General features: G+C 36.2%; 2 protein-coding genes and 1 long non-coding RNA gene across 4 annotated transcripts; 1 reads left to right on the forward strand and 2 right to left on the reverse strand.

The window, feature by feature from the left end:
* Positions 1–52: 52 nt before the first annotated feature.
* On the forward strand, positions 53–4,368 carry LOC132162054 (uncharacterized). The gene is made up of 3 exons (XR_009438199.2): positions 53–177; positions 2,422–2,520; positions 4,283–4,368. It is a non-coding gene; the product is annotated as an uncharacterized LOC132162054 (long non-coding RNA).
* On the reverse strand, positions 1,256–6,521 carry LOC132162053 (uncharacterized). Of its 2 annotated transcripts, XM_059572300.2 has the most exons (8): positions 5,395–6,521; positions 4,999–5,131; positions 4,296–4,511; positions 3,944–4,099; positions 3,422–3,674; positions 2,435–2,835; positions 1,737–1,853; positions 1,256–1,641 (listed from the first exon to the last, which is right to left on the reverse strand). In XM_059572300.2, exons 1-8 carry the CDS (start codon positions 6,399–6,401, stop codon positions 1,306–1,308), a joined length of 2,619 nt encoding a protein of 872 aa, XP_059428283.1. In that variant the 5' UTR covers positions 6,402–6,521; the 3' UTR covers positions 1,256–1,305. The 2 variants fall into 2 exon arrangements, with proteins under 2 accessions (XP_059428283.1, XP_059428284.1); XM_059572301.2 differs by lacking the exon at positions 4,999–5,131 and having other exon boundaries at positions 4,296–4,542; positions 5,395–6,520.
* A 2,339-nt stretch (positions 6,522–8,860) lies between these two features.
* LOC132191709 (pentatricopeptide repeat-containing protein At1g80270, mitochondrial) lies at positions 8,861–17,032 on the reverse strand. The gene is made up of 3 exons (XM_059606801.2): positions 16,875–17,032; positions 14,710–15,313; positions 8,861–10,308 (listed from the first exon to the last, which is right to left on the reverse strand). Exons 1-3 carry the CDS (start codon positions 16,907–16,909, stop codon positions 9,064–9,066), a joined length of 1,884 nt encoding a protein of 627 aa, XP_059462784.1. The 5' UTR covers positions 16,910–17,032; the 3' UTR covers positions 8,861–9,063.
* Between the last annotated feature and the right edge of the window lie 7,153 nt (positions 17,033–24,185).

Consider the following 24,185-nt stretch of genomic DNA (forward strand, 5'->3'; position numbering starts at 1 on the left):
AACCACGTAATGAAAAAAAGGAAATATTCCTATTTTTGGGTATTGGAAGAAACTTGTCAACTTTACTAAACACCTGAAAATAACTAACAAATCCCATCAACCTCTCTTCCCTCTAAAACTGCAGAATTCCACCTCAGCCTTCGCCAAAAAGCTTCCCATCACCTCAATACCACTCATGTAAGCTTCTTGTTTACTATATTTTTCTTTTCTTGTTGAATTTTGTTAAATGGGTTGTTTTTGTACACGTATATGATCTCGAGTCTCAGTTTTGGATGCCCAGATGTTAAGTTTTTTTTTCTTTTTTTGTTGTTGGATTTTGCTGCAGTTTATTGTTTTCTGGTCAGAATGATATAAATGTTGCTGGGATATTTACTCTTTTAAACTGTGTTGAAACTTTTTTCGGCAATGTTAAATTATGTGGTTTGAAAAGTACAATTAGTTTGTAGCTAGATTATTTCTGGTGTTGAACACTCACTTGGCAATGCCGTCTAAGATGAGATCAAGCGAAGTTGACTTTTTTCATGCACAAAGGTTGTTTGATGAAGTGTCTAGAAAAGGAAGGGTTGTAGTTGATATTTGGGTTTATGGCCGTCCTTTTTGATGTACATTGGAGTGCTTGTGTTTTATGGTTAGAAACTAAAATCTTGGAAATCACCTTTTTTTCAGACGTGGGTGTGTTTTTTCAGGCATTATATCTGAAAAGTTAGTTGCAAACCTTCCTCTTATAATCTAATAAAGAAAATGTCTCATTGGAGCTGCTTAATTTGCTTGTTCATGGGTTCACTTTTCCTGGAGATTGTGAAAGCAAGTCTTGTAACCTAAGTTGTTAGCTCTTATTTTTGATGTTCTATATTGTAATATCTTTTTTCGTTTGTTACAAAAGATGCAGTAATAGTAGCTTCCAAAATCCAAATATGTACCACCGCCAATTCAGATATAGCCACCAAAATGAACTTGTGAATTTCATTGATTTCCAGTCATTTGCTTGTGCTAGGGCAGTTTCATTCCTGTTAATTTTATATTTAATTACTTCATACTATTTTTTTCATTCTATATGCATATTGGAAATGAGAAGTGCTTTATTCCCTCTCCTTTGCCCCCCAACAAACTTAAAAAAGCAAAGCAAATAGGGAAAAAGAAAGGGGGGGGGGGGGGGGGGGGGGGTGGTGGTGTGGGCAGCAATGAAGCATATGATATAATATATAGGTTATTGGCCCATGAACTGGGAACGCAGGATTGTAAGAATAACGAATGATGAACAAATTGAAAATCATTACAATGTCCCCCTCCTTGAGGACTTCGATGTTAAAGAATGTCAAAATCTTTCAAATTTTTTACAAAGGTTTCTCCGACAACAGAGCCGGCCTTTACAAATACGGCAGGATAACCAATTGGAGCTTCTACCCAAGCTTCACAACCTTGTTCTCTAAATAGTTTCCCAGTCCAGATATGTTTCCAATCACTACCTTCTCCCAGTGGAAAATAGACCTTAACATTCTTCTTGCCTTTGTCTAGGACAGGCACCACTAGGATCTCATTACCAACCAAAAACTGTTGGTAACTCAAGCTATGAACATTTTCATCTTCTGGGTAGTGGAGAAATAGGTGGCGGCAAACTGGCAGGCCTTTTTGAGCAGCTTCCTGTATTCAAAAAAATTACAGTTGGGGGTTGAAGTCCTTTCTTAATGCACTCACCAGATTTGAAAAGAAATTAATACCTAGAGTTCTGGGAATACCTTTACAAGTTGGATTCTGTAAAACTTCCATGCTCTGTACACTTTAGCGAAGCGAGCAAATTGTGATAAAGTCTGGTGGTTTGAGTAGAATTGGCTATTGATGGACGGTTTGTTCCCCTGCATGCGCAAGACAGGCAGATATCAATTACCATTGATTATACAGCTTATGACTTCAGGTGAAGGAATCATAGTGTTGGTTTGAAACCAAGGGAGCTGTAGCTGTCTATGCCTGTTGAAATTTGCTTCAGTACAACAAATCAGAGATATGTGTCTCATTGTTTGTATATGGCGGAATACAATTTAGGTTTCATCACTTTATGGAAGGACTCTTAACTGAAAATGAATTCTTGAACTGAATACTATATTCTTAATTTGAGCTTCTATATCAAGTTCAAGTTAATAGCTTCATACAATTCTATTAGTTTAAACAACTCTCTATATTCAAAAAGTAATCAGGAAAGCATAGGAGAAAAAGTAGGCATTTTTTGCAGTTTTGGAGGTGATCATTCAAAAGGATTATCTTTAGAAGCCTAATGGATGTGTTCCTCTTTTAGGTGTACATGCCTGAGCATTAGATTGAGCACAACCTACATTATTCTTGTCCTTTTTTGTCTTTTGCTTTTTTCTTCATATAATAAGGATGACAATAAAGACAATTTATTTTTATTATGTATTCATGTGACAGGTTTTTGACTTACTTCGTGGGTCCGGAAGACAGTGGTGAAAGCATTTAGCTCCATCCAACGCAAAAGCAACTCTTCACTTCTTTTGTACTTGAAAAAAGGTAAGTTTACTGCACAGTAGCCTCCAATATCACTGTGGTTGAAAGCATACCCTGAAAGTCCACTGCTCAGTAGGCCAGTAACAGAACTCTTTATCCCATCATTCGCCTGCCAACTTACCATTTGGTCTCCTTCCCAAAATAGCATCCCCCATTTAGGACTATTTCTGAAACCAGCTCTCATGAAGAAGACTAGGGCCTCTGTTGGGTCATCTTTTAATTTACCCACACAGTTACTTTTCCATTCTTCCACGAATTCTCGGTTTATCTGGGCCCATAGCTCAGGGTACCTGTTATGTGCAGAAATAGGATCTTCACCTGAAATGGTGAGCGGTAATTATTAGAACCTCAATTTATATAGGATAATCATGCTAGGAAAAGCACCAAGAATATGTTGTTATGATCACTTAAACCATGGGGAACCAATTTAACTATATAGGTTCCCACCCTTTGGCTTGGGACACAATTTCTTTTATTTTGTTATTATTTTTTTCATTCTTTGGGAGCCAGGGAGGCTGGCCGCTCTGGAAATATAATGGTTAAAAATGTTAACGATTATGGAGATGGACACTTTTGCGGAAAAGCTTTCTGATATGGCCTGCCTTGAAAGTCTTAACTTAACACTACTAATGTGATATCATCTAGTGCGTATGGGAAAAGGCATGGGTATAGGAGACGTGATGTGAGGAATTAGTATGGGGATGCTTTAACCCTTATTAAAAGCTATGGGAAAACATGGTATGGGTAGAGTGCTGGGAAATATATTATAACTACTAAAAATATTTCTTTTTTGTGGAAAAAATCAGTTGCGGGAGAAACTTTCCCTAGAATTTATATAAAGTTCCCAAAAACTATCTTTGAAATCAAGAAATCTATAAACAAATATAAGTTCAGATTTAAAAACCTGAATAGAGGGTGGCATCCACGGGCAGGCCTTCACCAAAATCAGCCATCCATCCTCTGACTCCATCATCCACCATTTCTTGTAAAATCTGTTTGAACCAACTAGCAGTATTTGGGTGTGTCAAATCCAACATTCCAACATCAAAAGCTGTATTTGGAACCATGTATGGTTGTCCATGCTTGTCTTTCACCAAGATGTCCAACTCCTTTGCCTCCTCAAAGAGGTTTCTCCTTCTGTTTGGCTTCTCATGAGTCTGTCAAAGCAAGTGAACACCAATAATAAATTGTCAAACTCTCGATCTATCGCTAATTACAACATAACGTTTTGCTGTGCAAGGGGTACTGCCATCATTGCAGTTACAAGAGAAAAATGTGATTATTGATATCAAAAATCACTTTGGCTTTCACATAATATTAGGGGCATTAGACTTCTTACAGTGATGCAATTGATGGCAGGTTAGTGATTTCAGGAATTATAGCTGAATTTACTATGGAAATCATAAGTAAGGGAAAAGATTTGTACTGGAGCTAGACAAGGATTGCAGTATGTCATCACTTTGATATGCCGAGCACTAAGATCTTGAACTAGTTGTTGCCATCCCTTGTACCTTTCTGTATCCACTTCCCAATTCCACCACAGTTGTGATCCAATCAATGTCTCCCTCTGCCCCACCCAATCCTACAAAAAACGGGTACACCGTATAAGTGAATGCACATAGATAAACAGAATATTGTAATGTCCAATCTGCTCAATATTGACATGGGTGTTAAATTTGCTAAGCAATTGTTGAAATGAAATAAAAAGTTCATTGTTTTGAATTGTTTAATTATGTTTTTCTTTACCCTTTCTTTTTTCATGAAGAGACATGCATTACCTGCAACCAAAATGCTGAAATGGGAACATCGTAAGTCCTTAGTTTCTCCCAAATATGGCGTACGGTTTCCGTGCCACCTTGCATTCCAACCACAGCACCAGATATTATCCACTCAGGAAGCTCAGGGGGCCTCCCAATGGTTTCTGTGAAGTGTTCAATGAGCTCGGTAGGTGAATTCCCATGCAATATCCGTCCTTGAACTGAAGTCCCGTGTATCTGCAAGCTCCAGCATACAGAAAATGGGAAACTGCAGTTTTAAGATCTTGAATGAGCCCACAAAGCCTTGAGACTTTTTACTATTCCATTCATGCATGGTGAGCCCATCTTTTGTTTTCATAGTTTTTATGATTTAACCATATAGAAGTTCATCACTGATCTGCTAGTGAACCAATGTATTAATCCAAGTATTTTCACATAACATCATGAAAACTGTGCGTCTTCCTTAATAAAATGTATTGCTTCTCTCTAACCAAAGTTCAATGTCTGCTTACAATTGAAATTCTTATTTCTGCAAGCATAGTTCCTTTCAAAAACTTCTCCTGATTAATATCTGAATTACTTTATTACCAATAAATAAAAGTTATCTGAATTCCTTTGTCTCTAACAAACATGAAATTTTAAGATGTCATTACTGTTGTTTCTTATCAAAAAAAAAAAAAAAATGTCATTACTGCTGTAAGATCCAACAGCTATCAAAAAGTACCTGAATCTGAACTCTATCATGTCTTGTTAGATCGAATACCGAATAATCATATCCTTCAAGATAAAGAGACCGCAATTTCGATGTCATATAGAATGGAGAAGGAGCATAAGTTGTACTCCAATCACCCCCAGCCCTACAGCGAGGAAAAACCATTTATAAGTGTTAGAATATTAATAAAATGATTAAATTTATTATTCCTTATCAGCTTAAACTTTTAAAATAATTGGTTATTTAATACAATATCTGAGTCTGACTCTACGATACATTTTAGTTAAATATTTTACATATTGAGCCTCATTCGTTGACAAATAATTTTTTTATCAACTTAAGCTTTTGAGATAAATGATAATTTAACAATATGCATGAGGCGGTAAAAGAGCTATTCTTTTCATCTACCTGTAGCTAACCAAGTTGGCCGCAAGAGTAATAGGTTGATCCCCTCTTCCAATGCCTTGTTCTTGAACAAAAATAGGTACCCTTTTGCCTTTGAAATCCATGTGTGAGAACTGCTCCCCAAAACCATAGAATCTCTCATTTCCTTCACTTGAATATGTCAAGCAGACCCTGTTGAATTGCGCAGATTCTGCAACTTTCATCTCTTCTGTTTCCTCCTCTGCAGAAGAAACTGTCACATACGCCCGTGGCCTTGAGAAGTACAAACAGAAACCAAGCCTCCTTTTTCTTAACCTTCCCACCCTCCGCCTAAACCCCTGGTATCTTCCTGAAGCTTCTGGCGGGGCTTTATGGCGCAGCTTGAAGCTTGGCTGCCCAAGCATCACTTGGAAACCAATCTGATTGCTGTTTTTCTGATCGAACAAAACCCAATACCGTGCAGAAGTAGAAGGTTCCTTCTTCTCAAATTTTGTGTCGGCGTAATTGCCAGCTTTCTGGAACTGCTTTTTCTTTTTCTTCGTGCTGAAAATCGAACCAGTTATTAGCAAAACAGGGGACTGGGTTCCGTTCAAATCTTTTTTCTGCTCAGATCCCAGATACCCAGATGGAGAATCTTGATCTTTAGCTTCTAAAGAATGATTGATCACTCTTATTTCCTCAATGGTTTGGTGATTACAAACCAAATGAACATCTCCATCTTTCACAACGAAGGATCCCCTGCTCTCCTCCACCTCTGTTTCAGCCAAGGCTGCAGACACAAAGGCTTGGCCTGGGATGGTCGACCATATGGGTCGATCAGGGCGTGATTGATGAGAAATTGATAGATAGCCACCATTGTCGGAGCTCCAAAGAAGCTGGAAGTCCTTCCCAATTGAGAAGACCTGGTGTGAAGGCACTCTCTGGGAATTGAAAAACAGAGTTCCTTCAATGAAAGGGAGGGATGATGGGTTTGAAGGGAAAGGATTGTTAAAGCGTTTGTGGTGCTTTTTGGTAATTTTGAGGGTTGCCATGTTGGGATTATAGAGAGAAATGCCCCATGTGTCTTACTTATAGATTCTGAATCTAAAATTTGGGTGTACAATTTTTGTCTAGATCCTGAATGAATAGGACCCCCAAAGGGAGGAAAGTCTTTCCCTTTTCAAAGACCCTTTCTCTTAGGAATAGGACATGACATCCTATGAGGGATTTGGCTTAGGTGCCGTAAAAAAATTACAACGTATTTTTTTTAATGGTCTATATTTAATTCTATATTCGGAGATTTTGTTTTGTTGCATGGTGTAGATGGGTTACGTTATTTCTTCGAAAGTTTAAATTTAATCCAAACTATACAATAAATCCTCTCTATTTCAATGGAGCACTCTTTGAGGTTTGTAGTAATGGAGGAGATGGATGCCATAGCTGTCCTCGTTGATTAATACCTATGATATGAGAAGTGTTCTTTTTTGCACTTAAAGCCCCCATTTTTTGATAAATTTTGCTTTGTTTCTTCTTCTATTAGTTTCCTACTTTTGAACCCTACGTGAAAAATGATCCTCTTCATTTCAAATACTTTCCATTTCTTTCATTTAGTGCATTTTGTGCACTACCATCATTAAAACTTTTGGACAATACTATCTTTCAAAATGCACTAAATGAAGAAAATTGAGAGAATTTAAAATGGAGAAAGATCTTTTTTCACGTACCCTTGGGAAGAGTCTAGTATGCTTGATCTGAATTTTTCAATGGGGTTTTCAATTTAAGATACAAGTCAGAATTAGTTTGTGTATTGAAATTTCCTTTTCAATATTCCCCTTTCTTTTAAATAAATTGCCAATTTTTCCAGACAGAATGAGGACCATATCCATTATCCAAGCTTGGCAATTATTTTTTCCAGCTAGGATGTGATTTCAATTACTCATAAAAAAATAAAAATTAAAAAAAAAAAAAAAAAAAAAAAAAAGAAAAAAAAAAGTGTAATATTAGTTTGGATAATAATGAATAAGACCTTCAAGGGTCCCAATTGGCGGCGTCTTTTAACCTTTATTCGGATATATTTGGCCATTTTATCAAAGTTTATTATTATTATTATTATTATTATCATTGTAAAGAGAAGGATTCCTCTATTGCGTCACTTTCACTCTCACTCTCGTAACCTTTTCTTTCCCCTTGCGTTTACGTTGCATATTTGGTTGTCCCACTGGGCAGCCTGCGATTTGGCACTTTCTTGACGCCTCCATTAATGCCAAACTTAATACAAATTTCATTTTGCATTCTAAGAATCGAATATATGACAATATATATATATTTTTCTAATTCTTTCTTCAAGGAGAAACAAGTAATTAAGGGGGTATTTCTCATTTTATTTATTTTATGAGGATTTACAACAATTATTTATCCGAATCGTTAGTAATTTAGATAAATAATATAATAGATCCTATATAGGACCCAACTGTTGAAATAAATTGACGTATTTGACCACCACCTACTAAAACACATGTGCTTCATATGGAGTTTCGAGGGCTCAAATTAATAGCAATTTGAATACGTTATTGCCGTGGATTCACCCGAAAAGATTTGTTGTTATGTTGTGGCTTGCGTGAACACTTCCACCATGGTGTGCTTGCTGGGATGGAATACTGTTTCTAATGATGCATGCATCTGGCCTACATATGCTTCTTGGTTCCTTCTTTAGTGCATCTAGCCCTCATAACCAGCCCCATTCACCATTTTGTTTGTTCATATATATATATTGCATTATTATTATTATTATTGTAGGGTTGTGTTTGAACTTGGCCTTGATGAAGGTGTTGTTCGTAAGTTGAAATGAAGAAGAATGAACGTGGCCTTGTTCTCGGCCCATGTTCGTTCACTTCCCAAATTTTGGATGAAACAAAAGTACGTACGTGAGAACACGTGTTTCGTTTCCCTCCTCGGTTCAAACAAACCTGGGGTTGCCATGTGTTGGTTGAGTTTTATTCTCAAATTGAATTATTGGTTCTTCGTTCTTCATTGCAAACAAAAACGAATTAACCTCCTTAATTGTAGCTTACTGTGAGTTAGTTAACTTTGTTGAGTAGAGGGTTTGTCGACCTTGATATGATTTGTATTAAATTAGTAGGTTGAGAATTAACCAAAATTTAATGTATAAAATGGTTTTAGGGTGTGAGAATAACCAAAATTATATGAGAGAGAGAGAGAGAGAGAGAGAGAGAGAGAGAGAGGGTGTATAATTTTCCCTTTCCCCCCAAGCAAATCTGTTTTCATTTACTTACCAACAGCACATCGGCCAACGAGCGCCAGCAATTGCCTGAATAAAGTACCTTTATGGATCCCGCTCCTATTTCTCTCCTTATCCATTTCCCTTGGTATCGTATAAAAATAAAATAAAAAGAGGGCTAACACATTGCAGCCAAGCACTGGGAGCACAGCCAACTTCGTTTCACAAGCATGTGCTCTGGATTGGCATAAACCCTTTTGAAATATCCCTAGATGGGTTACAACTACTTGCCATACCATCTGTAATCTTCAATATAATCAGCAGTACATTATAGACTAAGCGCAGAAAGGTGTTGCATATGGATGTGAAATAAAAACAAAACACTATAAATCCAAAATGCTCAACACACAAATTAAAGGTGTAGAAAGTTGAGAGACTAAAGTGGCTACCGCATACCAAAGGAAGCATAAAAATCCTCAATCAAGCAAATCTGACACAGCGGTCTTCCTAAATGCATCAACAAGAACCAATTGGCCTAACAAAGCTCTGTTGGGGAATAAATTATCTGCTTTCATCCTCTCCCTCATCCCATAAGCTGGCGCCTTTGCATTTATATAGGCCTGGATTAGAGCCTGGAACGGCCGCAACCGACCCACATATCCAGCCTGTCTCATCCTATGAAACGCTTTTTCTGAATTATGGATATCACCCCTCTTTGCATACTGTTCCATAATAGCCAAGTAAGAACTGAACATTGGCCTCATCTGGTTCTGCTGGGTTGCCTTCAGCAGGATGGAATCAGCCTTTTCCACCTCTCCTGCCTCCACATAGAGCTTTACAAGTGCATCCCAAGTCAATGGGCCAATCCTGCAGCCGCTATCCCCCATACGCTTAACGAGATCCTTGCCCTTGGCCAGCATCTTATGATTTGCGTACACCTTCAGAAGCACAGAATAATGCCTTGAAGAAAGCTTATTCCACGTTTTTGACATCCTATCAAAAACTGCCTCTGCTTCTTCAATCTTATTCAATTTTCCCCAAGCATCAATGGCAGCCATGCACTCGTGAATCCGGGGACTCGTCTCGCATACCTTCCAAACCCTACTCACATCATCAGCCTTTCCCAGCTGTGCATAAAGGGGAAGTAAAACTTGGCAAACCCAACGATCTTTCAAGTTGTCACCTTCCATCTCCCTTAAAATTGCCTCAGCTTTTTCTTTAAGCCCGCCTGAGGCATAATGCTTTACTAAAATGGCTTGTGTATTTATGTCTGGTTCAATGCCTTCGGACTTCATTGTCTGTACAATTTGATCCATACCAGTAATGTCATTGGATTGGCCTTTGGTGTCGATTAACAACTTATAAGTGAATGGAGTGGGTTTGACATTTTCTTTCTCCATTAATAATAATACATCAGCTATTTTCTTCTTGTCCATCCTCTTGTAGAGTAGGAGCAACTGATTGCAAGCAAATGATGAAATTGGGAAGCCCAGATCTTTCATCTTGTTGAATATGCCTTCTGCTTTCTTAATGTTGTTGGCAACCGCACAGTTCGCCAGCAGGGTTCGGTAGATTACCTCCCCTCTGAAGGATTTCGGGATCTTCTCAATGTAGCTCTCCGCCTTTTGGAGGCCACGTACCTTGGCAATTAAATCAAGGCGAGAAGCATAATCTCTCTCAACAAAGTCAAGATGCTTATTTGCCTCCAGCCACTCTGAGAGCTGCAAAATCAATGTAGCACAAGGAAGAGTCGCATAGCCTTAAGTACAAAACTGATGCTATGAAAGAACTGGAAATCAAACATACAAAGGACTATATATACCCGTGGTGCCAGTATATTAACATTTCTTTTCTACATGTTTAATGGTAGAACAAAAGTGAAACAGATATGAAAACAAATATAAGCAGTCTAACTAAAAGATGGATAGATGAGTGAAAACTTGACAAGGGTGTTCTAGGCATTTCAACAGAAATTAGACATATTCTAATGCATCTTATAACTCACATATATGACTTCAATGCCCTAAAGACCTCAAAAAATGGATTGCTCGTGTCAAAACTAGTGGCATCAAGAACTCTATTCATGCATGGCTTTTCTTATCAAAAGACAAAGTGCATATACAGCAACCAAGGATCTACGTTTAACCCAGTAGCACCAAGGTCAATACTGAGTACAGAACCAGATGGCATTTGCCTTCTCAATGTTCCACCGCAACGAACTCCATCGCCTTCATTTCCTCCGAATATATATTTTTTCAAATAAAAGTAAATATAACTCACGCACTCATATGGGAGTGGATCCATGATCTCACCCTCCACCCCCTTATATATGGGGAAAGGTAATGCCTTTTGGTCCAAAAACACATTAGCATATCCTTCAAATCATTTTAAATTCATTTCAACCCTAGCCCATAAAATGGATAGTGGAAACCATAACGTCAGTCCTCTTAATCTCAAGCAATTAATTTATTCTCGATTGTGGAACTCCAATCTGTTGCCTTCAGCCAAACAACCCTGAGGGCCAACTATGATAATTAACGGTCCTAACTTGTCAACCTCAAACCAGTTCAAGTCTTGGTTTTCTGCAAACTTTTTTCTATAAGTAATTGAAATTCATTAAAACGCAAAAGAGAACAACCCAAATACACAAAAAGTATACACGAGAGACTTCTGCAAACCAATCAGTGATAAAAGGAAAATCCATCAATGTGCATAAGAAGGTAGTCATTAAAAATAATTGGACATGAAAGAAAATTTCAAAAGATATACAGGAACATGCTACACGCAACAGCAATGAAAGCAACTAACAGTAATGACTAATATAAGAGGATAAATGCAATGATCAATCTAATAGAGTCATATATTATGTCTATGAGAGAAACCCTACTTGAAGCCTTTAAACAGACCTATGATTCATAATAACCAGCTCCCTACCGAAAAGGAAGGTATCAAACTTCAACTGCACTCAATCCTGTTGACTTAAACAGTGGCTCATTCTACATATCAGTACTAACTACATGGTCCAAATGTACAGCATTTGTGCAAACAACTGCAACACCATCATATTTTACATTATTTGTGCTATTTGCATGCCTTAAGCTCTCTTGAAGTTGAAAGAAGCACTATTTGATACCAGACATAAAAAGTTCAAATGCAAATTAAAGGCCCCAAAACCAAATCAAGCCTTTACATAATCAAGACCATGTAAGTTCGTTCTATGCCAATGATACAGAAAAGAAAAGAAAAGACGTCAAATGTGAATACAACACAGGGAAAGATCTAATGTGATCAACGATATGCACAATTAATCCAATGTTCATCATAAAGTGACGAAGGATACTTTTCTTGAAAGTTTCTTAGAAGAAAGAGAACATCAAACTGCAAAAGTTTGCCAGCACTGGGTTTCTCAAAGGCATGTTAACAAAAGCATAGCCATAACATATTCACCAGGGATCACTCGCACAGCCAAGAAAAAGGGTGAACAAAGTCTATAATAATCAAATAAAACTAACCTATATGGATGTTTCTTACATAAACCAACTTAGCAGCAAACTATTTGTTACAAGTCCTCAATATGCTCATAGCAGCTAAAACTAAGCAATTAACTTGGAATTTTAATACAGATACATTTTGATAAATAATTTTAACACATATAAATGTGTATAATATTGACTTCACTGTTGTAATTCTCCTTTTTTTGGGTAAGTCGCTATAAATGTCCTAACTAATACTATTAGCTACTTACTTATCAAAAAAAAAACTAATACTATTAGCTACTTCAGTATTCATTATGGATACACAAAATTACCATTATCGTCGGCATCGACCCTTACTTAACTGGAAAAAGAAAAAAAATTCTACACAGGGGACAACCAGGATAAACCAAGTCAAAGTACATTTCCTTTAGTATAACCCTTGTGCAGCATTGAGAGAATTTCCTGAAATTTTTACACACATTTTCTTAACTACTATGAACTTAACAAACAACAAAAAACAAGCACTTCCTTCTAGACCATATTCAGGAGGCAAAATCATGCTACAGCATGGTTGACAAACAAGCGAGAGAAAAGGTAAATAAACATTCAGCATGTTATTGAGCAACAGCTTTATTCAGCTCTGAGGCAATGCCTTGAGATAAATAACTCAGCTCCAAACAATTTTTCTATAATTGCTCCGTTGAAAAAGCTAACATCGAAAATTTAAAAGATCAAAACTCCTACAATTTGTTAGGAAAAACAACTCATAGCCACTCTCCAATCATAGAGAGAACACAAGAATAGAAATCTCAACTACAGCATCGTTAATTCACATCCCTTAAGATTCCAGGCATTTGTTTCCAAATACACCACATGATACACAAGGGAACTACCTTCCAAATTTTGCCACCACAAAATGTCTTCCAAAATGTCCCTAACAACATGCCAATAAATCAAAAACCATTTTGGGGCATAACCTAGAACACACTAAACAGTCAGACACCAATAACCACCATTCTCAGGCTATGCTACAATGAACGAGTAGTTAATCTGCTCTCTCTGCTTGATTTTCACATGTAATACCAATCTACTATGGTTATTTGATGCTTCCTGAATTTTTCCATTGTTAAAATCTTCCCCGATGCCACCGTCCAAATTAAAAATGTCACTCTCTGCGGTGCTCTTACCTTTCAAATACTTCAACTGAAACTCCATTACTAAAAGTTCTAAAAATTTAAAATACTACTTTACTCCATTTTAACCTCTACTACCAAAATTTAAAATATATATATATATACTTTTCTTTTCCTCTTATCAGAACTACTAACTAAACCAATAAAAAATGGCATTTAGAAAATTTTATTGATAAATGATATTATTTAATTTGGCTTCCTTTAATTTTACATTCATTTTATTGGATAATCAGACAAAGTGCTAGTTTTACTTGAAAATTATAACTTTTTTTTTTTGATAAGTAAAAGGAAAATATATATATATATATATATATATATATATATATATATATATATAACTTCTAGATGGTATCCAAATCATTTTATCCTCAACCTCCTGAAGATTTTATTTTATTATGAATAATATTTTTATTAAATAAAAGGGCAAGGCGTACACGGATAGTAAACAAGAAAGCCAATCACCCTATAGGCTTCTACAATCTAAAAAATTAATCAAATCTATCATATCTGATAAAGAAAAGTTAGGAACATATACAACAACCCAATCCAAAAGAGATCTCAAAAAAGAGGATTTTAGAGAAATCATGTTGGACTCACAGTCCTTAAGGAGGAGTTGATTCCTTACTCTCCAAATGCTTACTAGAAAAGCAGGAATAACTTTCCAGGTTCCCTCTTTGAAATGTACATGCCCTTTGATCTTCTAACAATAAAGCAGCTCTAGGATGTTGCTAGGCATCACCCATGAAGCCCTGAATAAGTTGAGAACTATGTGCCAGAAATCAGTAGTGTATTCGCAATGAATGAGAGAAAGTGATTTACAGTCTCCACATTCTTTTGCAAAGGCAACACTAGTTAACAAGAGAGAACTATGATCTTCCATAACACCCACAACCAACCTAGCTCCAAAGGAACCCAAAAAAATCAAGAACTCGAAAACTCCAACAAAAAGAATTAGTGGACATGCCTAGACCTGCTGCTGAGAGGGAGAGGGAGAGAGGCATAGAGATGAAAAAAAAAAAAGTCAAAAACATTTACTATCTTTTTTGGTGTGATAAAAAACCACATATTTTGAAGTAAAACACGTCAAGAAAAGTAAACCACATATTTGTTCCCAATCTTGCACCACTTTATTAAAATTTGGATTCCAGTGACAATTTTCCATTTGACCAGCCCATATTCTCATTGGTATTGGAGATCCATCTTCGGTATAACTACCCATTGATGATTTCAACTACACAGACCCGTACAAATACATGTATACATGTACACATCATAAGCTTGCACAAACCAAATTACAGCCATGTAGCATAGGTTTACATAGATAGCCACCTAGAAAATTATTTGATTGACAATTGAAGTCCATAAATATCAGGAATGAGACCAAGACAAAGCAATTTCTTGTGCTAGCAAATTTAATTAAATTTTAAGTAAAGATAAGATCACATAAATTTACCTGCAATGCCCTCCCATACATCCGGCGTTTACGAAGATTAAGCATGGCCAACGAGATCTCTGTGCGGCTCAAATCATTTCCTTCCTCAACCCACTTATCAAGTGCATTATGAACTGACAAACCAGGAGCAGCCAAGATGGCGTTGAACAGTGCTGATTTAGCCTTCTTCTTAAACGCTTTTTTCTCACTTGGGTCAATCTCAGAGTCTAGTAACTCCAGCTCATTTTGAGAAGGCTCTTCGATATCAACACCATCATAAGAAAGTTCAGGTTCGGAAATTAATTCATCATCACTTTCATCCTCTACATTACCATCTTGATTTGCCACAGCACTAGAAGGCATCTCAAGTTCAGAAAACCCATCTTCCAATTCATCTTCCTCTCCACTGCTTTTTGCCCCAGCTTGCGAAGAAAAATTGTGTCTAACCACAAAGACATTTGAAGAACCATGTGCAGTGTGGTAAAACCTCTTTAAAGACAGATGTCTATCATACGCCTCTTGAGGAGACTCAAAGGTACCAGCCTTGTCTTCCTCTATGCCAGGACTTAGCATTTCTAATTTAGCACAAGACACACGAGAAATTCTTATGCTGACTCCTCGGCTCCTGAAAACAGAAGAAAAAATAAATAAGCTATCAAAGCAGACAACTACAACAAGAGAATCGTGAATAATACAAGATTTATTCATTCACAGGGATTTTACTTCAAAGAATTTGCAGGGGAATACTTTCAGGAAATCATAAAAATTGAGAAAGAGGTATCATAAAATATCGAAGATGCTTGTTGTGAAAAAATTTCATACAGGATCCAGCAAACGGTTAGAGGGCTTGGACAAAATGGTAGATCCTTTATAACAAAAGAAAACATAAGGGATAGCAGACAGTTCCCATTACAGGAGAAATTTTTTTAAAAAATAGGTAGTTGTCAAGCTGTTGGTCTGCAAACAAGATATTCCCTCCCTTCTCTAACTTCTTTTAGTCCAAGGAGTCACTAAAACCCATGTCCCAGCATAACCCTCCAAGTATAGACCCATAAGTGTCAAAGACACAAGCAAAGAAAGGGATCTAGAATTCGTACGGAGAAGATATTGAATCTTTTAGTGCAGATAACATGTTCAATGAAAAGTTTGCAGAAAGTAAGGACTAATTGTAAGATTAACATGAACACTTAAATGAACTCATAACCAAGCTATTGTATTTAATAAAAGCATTACGCAATACTATGACTGAATGAAAAAGAAGAAAGTTAACCCATAAATAGTGTGCAACACAAAATCTTATACAATTTGAAACTAATACGAGATACAACACCAGAGATTTTTTCTTTAACTTCATACGTTTTTTTATTTCAAAACAGGCAGTGACAGCAACTTCCGGGAAAATAAAATCAGGTGTGTTTTGTAAAAGAGGGAAAAAATCTGTCTATGAGTACAAGTTAGCCAAGACACATTTGGTTAAGCAGATAATAAATAATGATGATGGTGACAGAACTAATCCAACGAGTTTTTTTAAAATATTCTAATAAAACAACATGACAAGAATTTTGTTACTGCTCGGTACAAAAAGTTCGTTATGTTAAAAAGAAATCTCAAATTTTCTGAAACCCTGGAAACTGATTATTATGAAGAGGGAAAATTTAGAAAATACAGAAAACAAAATGAGCCATTAAACTAAAAGTTCCACTTTCTTCCATTCCTTAACACTCTCTGAAACAACGAAATCCTAGGGTATCAGCCAATAAGAACCAGAGAAAGTACATTTTTCATTATATCTAATAAGAAACGAAAATAACTGGAACCATGAAAACCAAACCTCCCACTATCCTTTACTCTCCTCATCTTTCTCAACAACCAAACAGAGGCATCAGATACTGAAACCCAGGTAAGTACACAGTTCCACTGCTAAACAGAAGCCAACCAGCCAACAAAATCCCATTAATTCCCAACATTTATCTTCCCTTTCATTTTGCTCTGCTTTCTCAGAGACCAAACAGAGGGATCAAATACTAAGAACCCAAAAAGGTATGTTTTTCGCCACAAATAAATACCGAACTAAAAGAACCGATTTAAAACCCTGCGTTCAACTTTCACACCATTTCCCCCACTTCCTCAGTAACCAAACAGATAACAAATCCCACGCACACATGCACACACAAAGAGAGTGTTACCTGAGAGGAATACAAGCACGACGAAGAGCCAACATGGCGAAAAGAAATTAGAAACCCTGATGGTGGAAATGGAGACTGTAAGTGGTTGTGGTGTGACGGGGAGAAAGAGAGAGTAGTGTAAAAGGAGAGGCAAACTCTTAAACCCTAAAAACCCTCCCAAGTGCCATTTTGGTAATTTAATCTAATTTGGGACTGCGATTTTTTGTGTAAGGATTTTTCTTATTCCAGAAGTATCCCATATTTTGTGGAAAACGCAATAAGAGCTTCCTGCAGTATTACCGCACTTCAAAAAATAAAAATATTAGTACTACTACTACCCCCGGAATTTTCTTTTTGATTTTTTTTTTAATTGATAATGTTCCTCTGTTAATATACTATTTGGGTTTTTTTTCCAAAAAAATATACTATTTGGGTTTATATATATATAACGTAAAGGTGAATACAACTATGAATAGGAATGTAAACTCAATTCCGGTTAGTGGTTATTGGATAAAACGTTAACCGAAATATGGGTAATCAGTTTAGCAATTTTAAAAACCGGAACCGGTAACCGGCTACCGGTTAACCGGTTATGTAATAACCACCGGTTGGTAGCCGATTATGCGGACCTGTAACCGGGTCTTTTAAATAATTGGGTATTTTGGGCATTGAGCATATTTTTTGGGCTTTTAATTTAACTATTTTTTAAAAACAATTATAACTTTTTTGGGCCTAATAAGCTAGCTTTGTTGTGGTTGTTTAAAAAAAAAAAAAAAAACCTAATATATATATATATATATAACCTGGTGTATATAAATGCAAAAATGGTAACCTGACTGGTAGGGCTGGTTACTGGTTATTTTCAACCACTTTTAAAAGCGGTTGGCCGAGTACTGGTTGGAAGCCGGTAACCGGTTGGTGACTAGTTATAACCGGCCGAATTTACACCCCTAACTATGAATGTTTGTTGTTTAAAGTTTTTTGCTAATTTTTTTATTTTAAAAAGACAAAATGATATGGAAAATGAAAAGGCTTTAACAAAGAAAGCTAATTCTTTCCATTTTTCTCTCTCTAATGACTTATGGCACATTTGGTATGCTTAATAGACCTCTGGAATGTGTAAGATTATACATGTCGATAATGGTTTTAGGATAGGTGAATAACTGCATCCGCATATTATAGGATGCTTCTTTGCTTTCTATGCCTTTCTTTAGGGTTGGATTTTCATATTACTTAGCAAAATGGGTATGGGTTCTTGCATGGGAATAGCTTGGTTTTTCAAAGGATAGCACATCTCAGGATTTGCCGTCAGCCATATGTTTGTGCCTAGTGCAGTGAGGAGCTAGAATCCGGTTAATGGAGGGGCGAGACTAATATTTAATTAATATAATATAATATAAAATTATATTTTAATACAATTTACTAAAAAATCAATATAAATATTTTCTTTTATTCCAAACACCCTACAGAAAATATTTGATGTCCGTCTAATTAATTGTTTTGAATATTTAATTATTTATCAATGTTATGCAATTATTTTAAAGTTACTTTTCTCCATAGTCAATAGAAATTAAAATGCAGTGAAATAAAAATAAGATAGCTTGCATGTTGTAGATTGCTAAATGTATAATATGGCTAGAATTTAGTAATAAGAAGTATTCCATTATTCCACGTTAAATAATAGAATACACTATTTAAATAACCCAATCAATTCAGAATCGAGATTCCCTACAAGTACCTACAACACCCAACTTGAGATCATTATGCTATTAATGCAATCCGCACCTTTAAAAAAAAAATTAAAATCTTGGGTGGTCAAAAGATATTTGGCTTCTCTTCCTCTTTATGTGAATTAATGAATCATTTCTCTTTCCCTCTCCCTATCAATAATATTTCACAAACACTCAGACCCACTTTTCCCTTCTAACCATCTCCTCGTGATAAGCAACTAATAAGCAAGCCCCTTATGATTCGACCCATTCTATAATACCCTAGAAATTAATTAACTAGTAATTAACTCCACGGTTCGTTTTTCAGCTTTATTCCATGATAAATAAGACTCAAGATCTATACTCCTCAAAAGAGAGGATACTAAACAGTAGAAACATTAAGATTCTATAAACATTAATCATTACAACCAGAGCATCTATCAATGGTCATCAAAGTAGCCAAAATCACACTATACATATCATCGTTACAAGGGATTCATTTTATACCTTAATTCGTAAGCATGCATCAAAGCTCTTAAGTCTACAATATCACCTTAAAAATACTAGTTGTCATAAGCACCCGCCTAAGCTCGCAATAAATCCTCAAGCATCCCCCAGATCGAATCCTCCAAGATAATCGAATGCTTCGCGGTATCCATCTTCTGCTAAACTATTTATAACAGGATAGTTGTACATACAGAGAAAAATTGGAAAGAATACAAGGGTAAGCCCGACGACTTAGTGAGTATTAACGCACATGACGTACCCGTCATTAAATTGTGAACTCGGTTATTTATAAAACACATGCAGCATTATGGGGTGACAGTTTATCATGGATGCAATATAGATATAATATATGTTGTAATATGAGAATCATGTCATAATTCAACAGTATGATTTACCCGAGATATTACTCATTTCTCAACAGGGTTGGCGTTGTCCCGAGGGACCTGTAATACAATGTCGGTGCCCCAACCATTGTACGCTACTGTCCACCACTAACAGCCCAATCGAGTCCGACCTCGATTGACCCATACTACTAGTGATGTACATCATGTAGTGACCAACCATGTGGCAATGACTGTGCCGGTCACGAAAACCACTGGAACCAGGGCCCACACACACACTTGACCATAAAGTTAACCTGTATAGTAAGCCCATGGCCGTTATCCCGCATGTATCGTTGTACCATGTCAAATGATGCAATTAATATTATTCGTCTTTTACATGCATGCTTTTACAAGCCTCAATGTCATTATCTTGTTAATTAACAAACGTTTTCACAAAAGAGAGTTCACAATAGTTCCAAAATGTATTTCATGAAAGTTGTAAGTAAGCATGTTTGATATATATAAAATAGACATGCAATGCGGGAAAAGAAACAACAAACATCCATGTGATTTTGTACTACCCAAGTTGTAAGGTTCCTCCATAAAATTCCCTTGAGACTCCATAACCTTGAATACTGAGAAAAGATCTATCATTAGTTCTAAACCCAAGCTAAAACGAACCTAGAACATAAAATAGGGGCGATAGAACGTCGGGCCGAGATGACGTTCCGTGGAATGTCTCTGGGCGAGCGCTCGGCCCCTAGGGCGAGCGTCCAGCCAGAGAGGTTCAGGTGGAACCTCATTTGGTCCAACGATCTCCTAAGCTTTCTCAACTAGTCGTAAGGCCACGAAAGGGTGTCTAACACTTCCTAACTCAAAACAACGTCTCCAATCATAAAGAAATATGCTCAACAATAATGAAATGCTAACTGATAAGTGCCAAATATTGCATACTTGGACCCCTTTATTTACATTAGTTAATCATTTAGTTGTGTCGTTATTTAATGTTTTGTGTTTTTAGTATTTTGTAGGTCATTGAAGAAAAACAACAGTTTTAAAGGGAAAAATGTAAAGTTTGGAAGAAAGCATACATTGAGAAGACCTGGATGATGTGGTTAAGTTTAACCAAACCCAAGAAAAGGTTAAATCGGATTAAAGATCAGATTTGATTAAAGTTCAGATTGGATAAAATTTCGGATTGGATTCAAATTCAGATTCTGCTTATGTCTTAGTATTTTAACCATAACTTTCTACTCAAATATCGGATTAAGTGATTCAAATTGCATTGGAAAGATAACTCTAAATACTACATTTTCTTATGAAATAGAATTTTTCTAATTCGAACGGTTACTATGCCAAAATCACCCTGCAATAATAGGTCACAAATCTGGATGAATCCTATTCTGATTTCAGACTTTTATTTTGACTGGGAGACAGACCTCCGAATTATCTAGGTTTAATAGGGCTTCTAGGACTCCCTAAACCTATAAATAGACCTCTTTGCATTCAAGAAAAGATATACAATTCCAGAGACTAGTTTTTGGATACAATTTTAGAGACAAAATGTAATCCACAACTTTTCTTTTAGTTTAATTTTTCTTTAGGTTTAGGTTTAGGTTTTAGTTTCATAATCGTGTGGAGCTAAATTCTCAACTAAGGTTGAAGGTGAAGCCTCACCGATGAAGAATAACATCGCTTTATTGTAAGTTTTTATTATTCCGATTTTATTGGTTTATTATTTCAATTGTTTTACTTCTTTTCAATATGTGGCATGATTCTTTGATATCTTGTTGTGATTCAAGGATATACTTGATGATTTAGGATAATTTCACATAATTGATTGCTTGGTTTTTAACTCATAAAAATTGCATATCCCTTATGATTTGTTCTACGGATACATCTAGTGTTTTCAATTAAATTTGGATTGTTTTTGTGATTTGGTCAATGAATGGATACATGGAATGGTTTTGATTAATTCTATGAAGCATAGTAAAACATACATAAGATTTAAATTGTGAGAACTTCGGATTAATATTGATGAATATAAAATATGTTATGATTTGGTGAGTGTAAATTCTGCATCTTTAGTGCCTTTATCTATTGATTTACTTAGTTTATTTAGTTTATGTTTAGTCTTTTAATTTTCAAAACCAAAATCAAAACCCTTTTGGAACTATGTTAGGATTTAATTAGTTTAGATATAAATTGCTCTTTCAAGAATACAATTCTCTGTGAGATCGACCTCGCACTTGCAATCCATTAACTACAATCGATTCATACACTTGCAAGAAGGAAGAGGAGTAGGGGCTGAAGGAGGGGAAGGAGGGGTTGGAAGAGCAGGAGAGGGGGCTAAGGCTAAAAAAAAAAAATTAAAAAATATATATATACTTGGGTAGATTTTTCTTTTAGAGTTTGTAGGGGGCGGGCGCATGCCCCCCTTTATATCTGCCACTACAGTAGTAGTACTGCTATGAATAAAGAGTGTTTATTTTTCTTTTTCCTATTCTTTTCAGTGTTATTCCGGAAAGTATTATGCAGCATCAAATTACCAACTTGTCATTTAAAAAAATTTCACCAAATTCAAAAGGTTCAAAGATATTCAAAGATATGGTTATGCATTGAGGTTTGAAAATTGCTCAGTAAAAAGAAAAAAAAAAGTTTAGAATACAACAACCACAATTTAAAATGAATATGTCGTAAGCATGATCATTGGCTTCACTTTCTATTCAATCTATCCAAAACGAGGGCTAGAAGAGGGGAAAAAAAAAGGTGGTTTGTGAAGCATACATATTCGCAAAGTTATTCTAAGATTAGTAAGATGCTAGAAATTAGTGTAATAAAAATGTGTTCTAATAGATGCCTAAAACATTTTCAAACTCGTTTAAAATAAGTTATAATAGAGGCACAAAGAAAGCCCCAAAGATTAAAATAGGCTAAAAAGAACCATTACCTGATATGTAGATAGCGGTTAATAACCGCATTCAATAGCCACAATAACCTCGCGGATAGCGTTTAATAACCATATGATGTTCATGCAAATGCAATTACCTAAAAGTGATAACTGCAATAACCGCATCCACATGTATAACCATACTAGAATGGAATGGATATTCCTATGGAATAAATCCATAGCCACTCCCAATGGCGCCGAAGGTGGTTGTGTAACACCCCACTTCAAAATCATATATTGAAAATGTGAAACCGGGTGTAATGTTGATAAATTCGATGGAGATACGTGGTAACTAAAAGGCAATGATTAGGAAAAGTAATTATGGGAGAAATTATGGTGCAAAGTTAAGGTGGGTTTCCTAAATGACATGAAAGCATTGGAAACAATATCTTAAGGGGAAAATTATTATATTTTGAGCCCTAAAACGACATTAACCAATCTTAGAACTATCTCCACGTATGTGTTTCAAAACTAGCTTTTAGGAATGGGGTTACATGCGCAATTGTGAAACTCATAGCAAAAGTTATGCTCACTTTACTAAATATTGTGCAGTGTTGTCTAATAAGATGATTTAACAGTTTGGAGTACCGATTGGACGATGGTGAATTAGAATGCAAGAATGTCACTTTTGAGGTATAAAAGAGGGTTTTGGGACTAGGGTTCCAACTACCCTATGAGAGAGAGAGTGAATGGAAGTTGAGAAATCACAGGAAAACCCGGAAAGGGCAGTCAAACCCAAGAAATCACTATACAAAGAACTAGATTATAAGGAAAAATTACACTTTACCCCCTAAAGTTGGTAGCGATTTTCAATTCGAACTCCAAAGTTTCAATTTTTGCAATCCACCCTCCCAAAGTTTCAATTTTTTGTAATTCAGTCATTCCGTCAGTCAAAGCTGTTTTGACTGACGAAACAGTGATCACTGTTGGCTGTTTTTTTTTTTTTCCAAAATGCCCCCAGCCCTACCTCCTCTTCTTCGCCTACCTCGTCTTCTCCATGCCAAACCGATCGATTTGCTGTTGGTCAACAAGAAACGGGAATGAGTGAGAAGGGTCTTGCAGGATAAGGCAAAGCAAGTCTTAGGAAGAAGGCGTTTTTGTTTCTATGTCCTCCTGTTCATTTGAACGAATGATTCTTGGATTTTCCGGCAAAGGTCATTCTCCGGCAACGACAGAGAAGATTGATCCCTCTTCGGCAACAACAGAGGAGATTAATTTATCGGAATTGATGGTTGATTTATGTTAATAGATGTTAGAATCATATGTTTGATCATTCACATTGTATTGAGTTGTGATAAATTTGAAAAAAAATTTGAATTAGGGTTCTTTATGCATGAAATGTAAGGACTTCGGTTCTTGGATTTAATTGTTTCAATTTGGTAGTTCCATTGTCGTTTCCAAGGTGTTTCAGGATTGAATTCAGCCAAAATCCCAACAGTTTTGTGAGGTTTGGGCCATTTGGCCAAGGAAAGATCAATCTTCTTCCTTTTGGAGGCATCAGTGAGGGAGAGGGGCAACAACAGTGGGCATTTTCGGTACTAAAACGCCTTAAGTGATCACGTGCGATCACTGTTCAGTCAATCAAAGCGGTTTTGACTGACGGAATGGCTGAATTGAAAAAAAATTGGAATTTTGAGGGTGTGGATTGCAAAATTGAAATTTTGAAGTTCGAATTGAAAATCGCTGTCAACTTTGGGGGGGTAAAGTGTAATTTTCCCAAATTATAAACAATAGAAAAACACTTACAACTATGCAAGGTTCTATGCTCTGTAAGACAACAAGTTCTCTACTTGCCTCCTAGCTGACCATCTTCATGAAGTGAATCTCCTTACCGACCCACCGG

The sequence above is a fragment of the Corylus avellana genome, chromosome 10, assembly GCF_965113065.1.
Source record: "Corylus avellana chromosome 10, dhCorAvel1.hap1.2, whole genome shotgun sequence".
NCBI classification, from domain to species: domain Eukaryota; kingdom Viridiplantae; phylum Streptophyta; class Magnoliopsida; order Fagales; family Betulaceae; genus Corylus; species Corylus avellana.

Bases quoted from the DNA above. Each gene is read 5' to 3' on its own strand.
- LOC132162053 (XM_059572300.2), bottom strand. From the start codon at position 6,401: ATGGCAACCCTCAAAATTACCAAAAAGCACCACAAACGCTTTAACAAT. The intron at 3,675-3,943 runs GTACAAATCTTT...TTGCTTTGACAG, and splicing joins GCAATCCTTGTCTAGCTCCA to ACTCATGAGAAGCCAAACAG. The intron at 1,854-2,434 runs GTAAGTCAAAAA...TTGCGCATGCAG, and splicing joins CTGTCTTCCGGACCCACGAA to GGGAACAAACCGTCCATCAA.
- LOC132191709 (XM_059606801.2), bottom strand. From the start codon at position 16,909: ATGTTGGCTCTTCGTCGTGCTTGTATTCCTCTCAG. The intron at 15,314-16,874 runs GTAACACTCTCT...TTCTGTTTTCAG, and splicing joins CGTGCTTGTATTCCTCTCAG to GAGCCGAGGAGTCAGCATAA. The intron at 10,309-14,709 runs GTAAATTTATGT...TTGATTTTGCAG, and splicing joins TGTATGGGAGGGCATTGCAG to CTCTCAGAGTGGCTGGAGGC.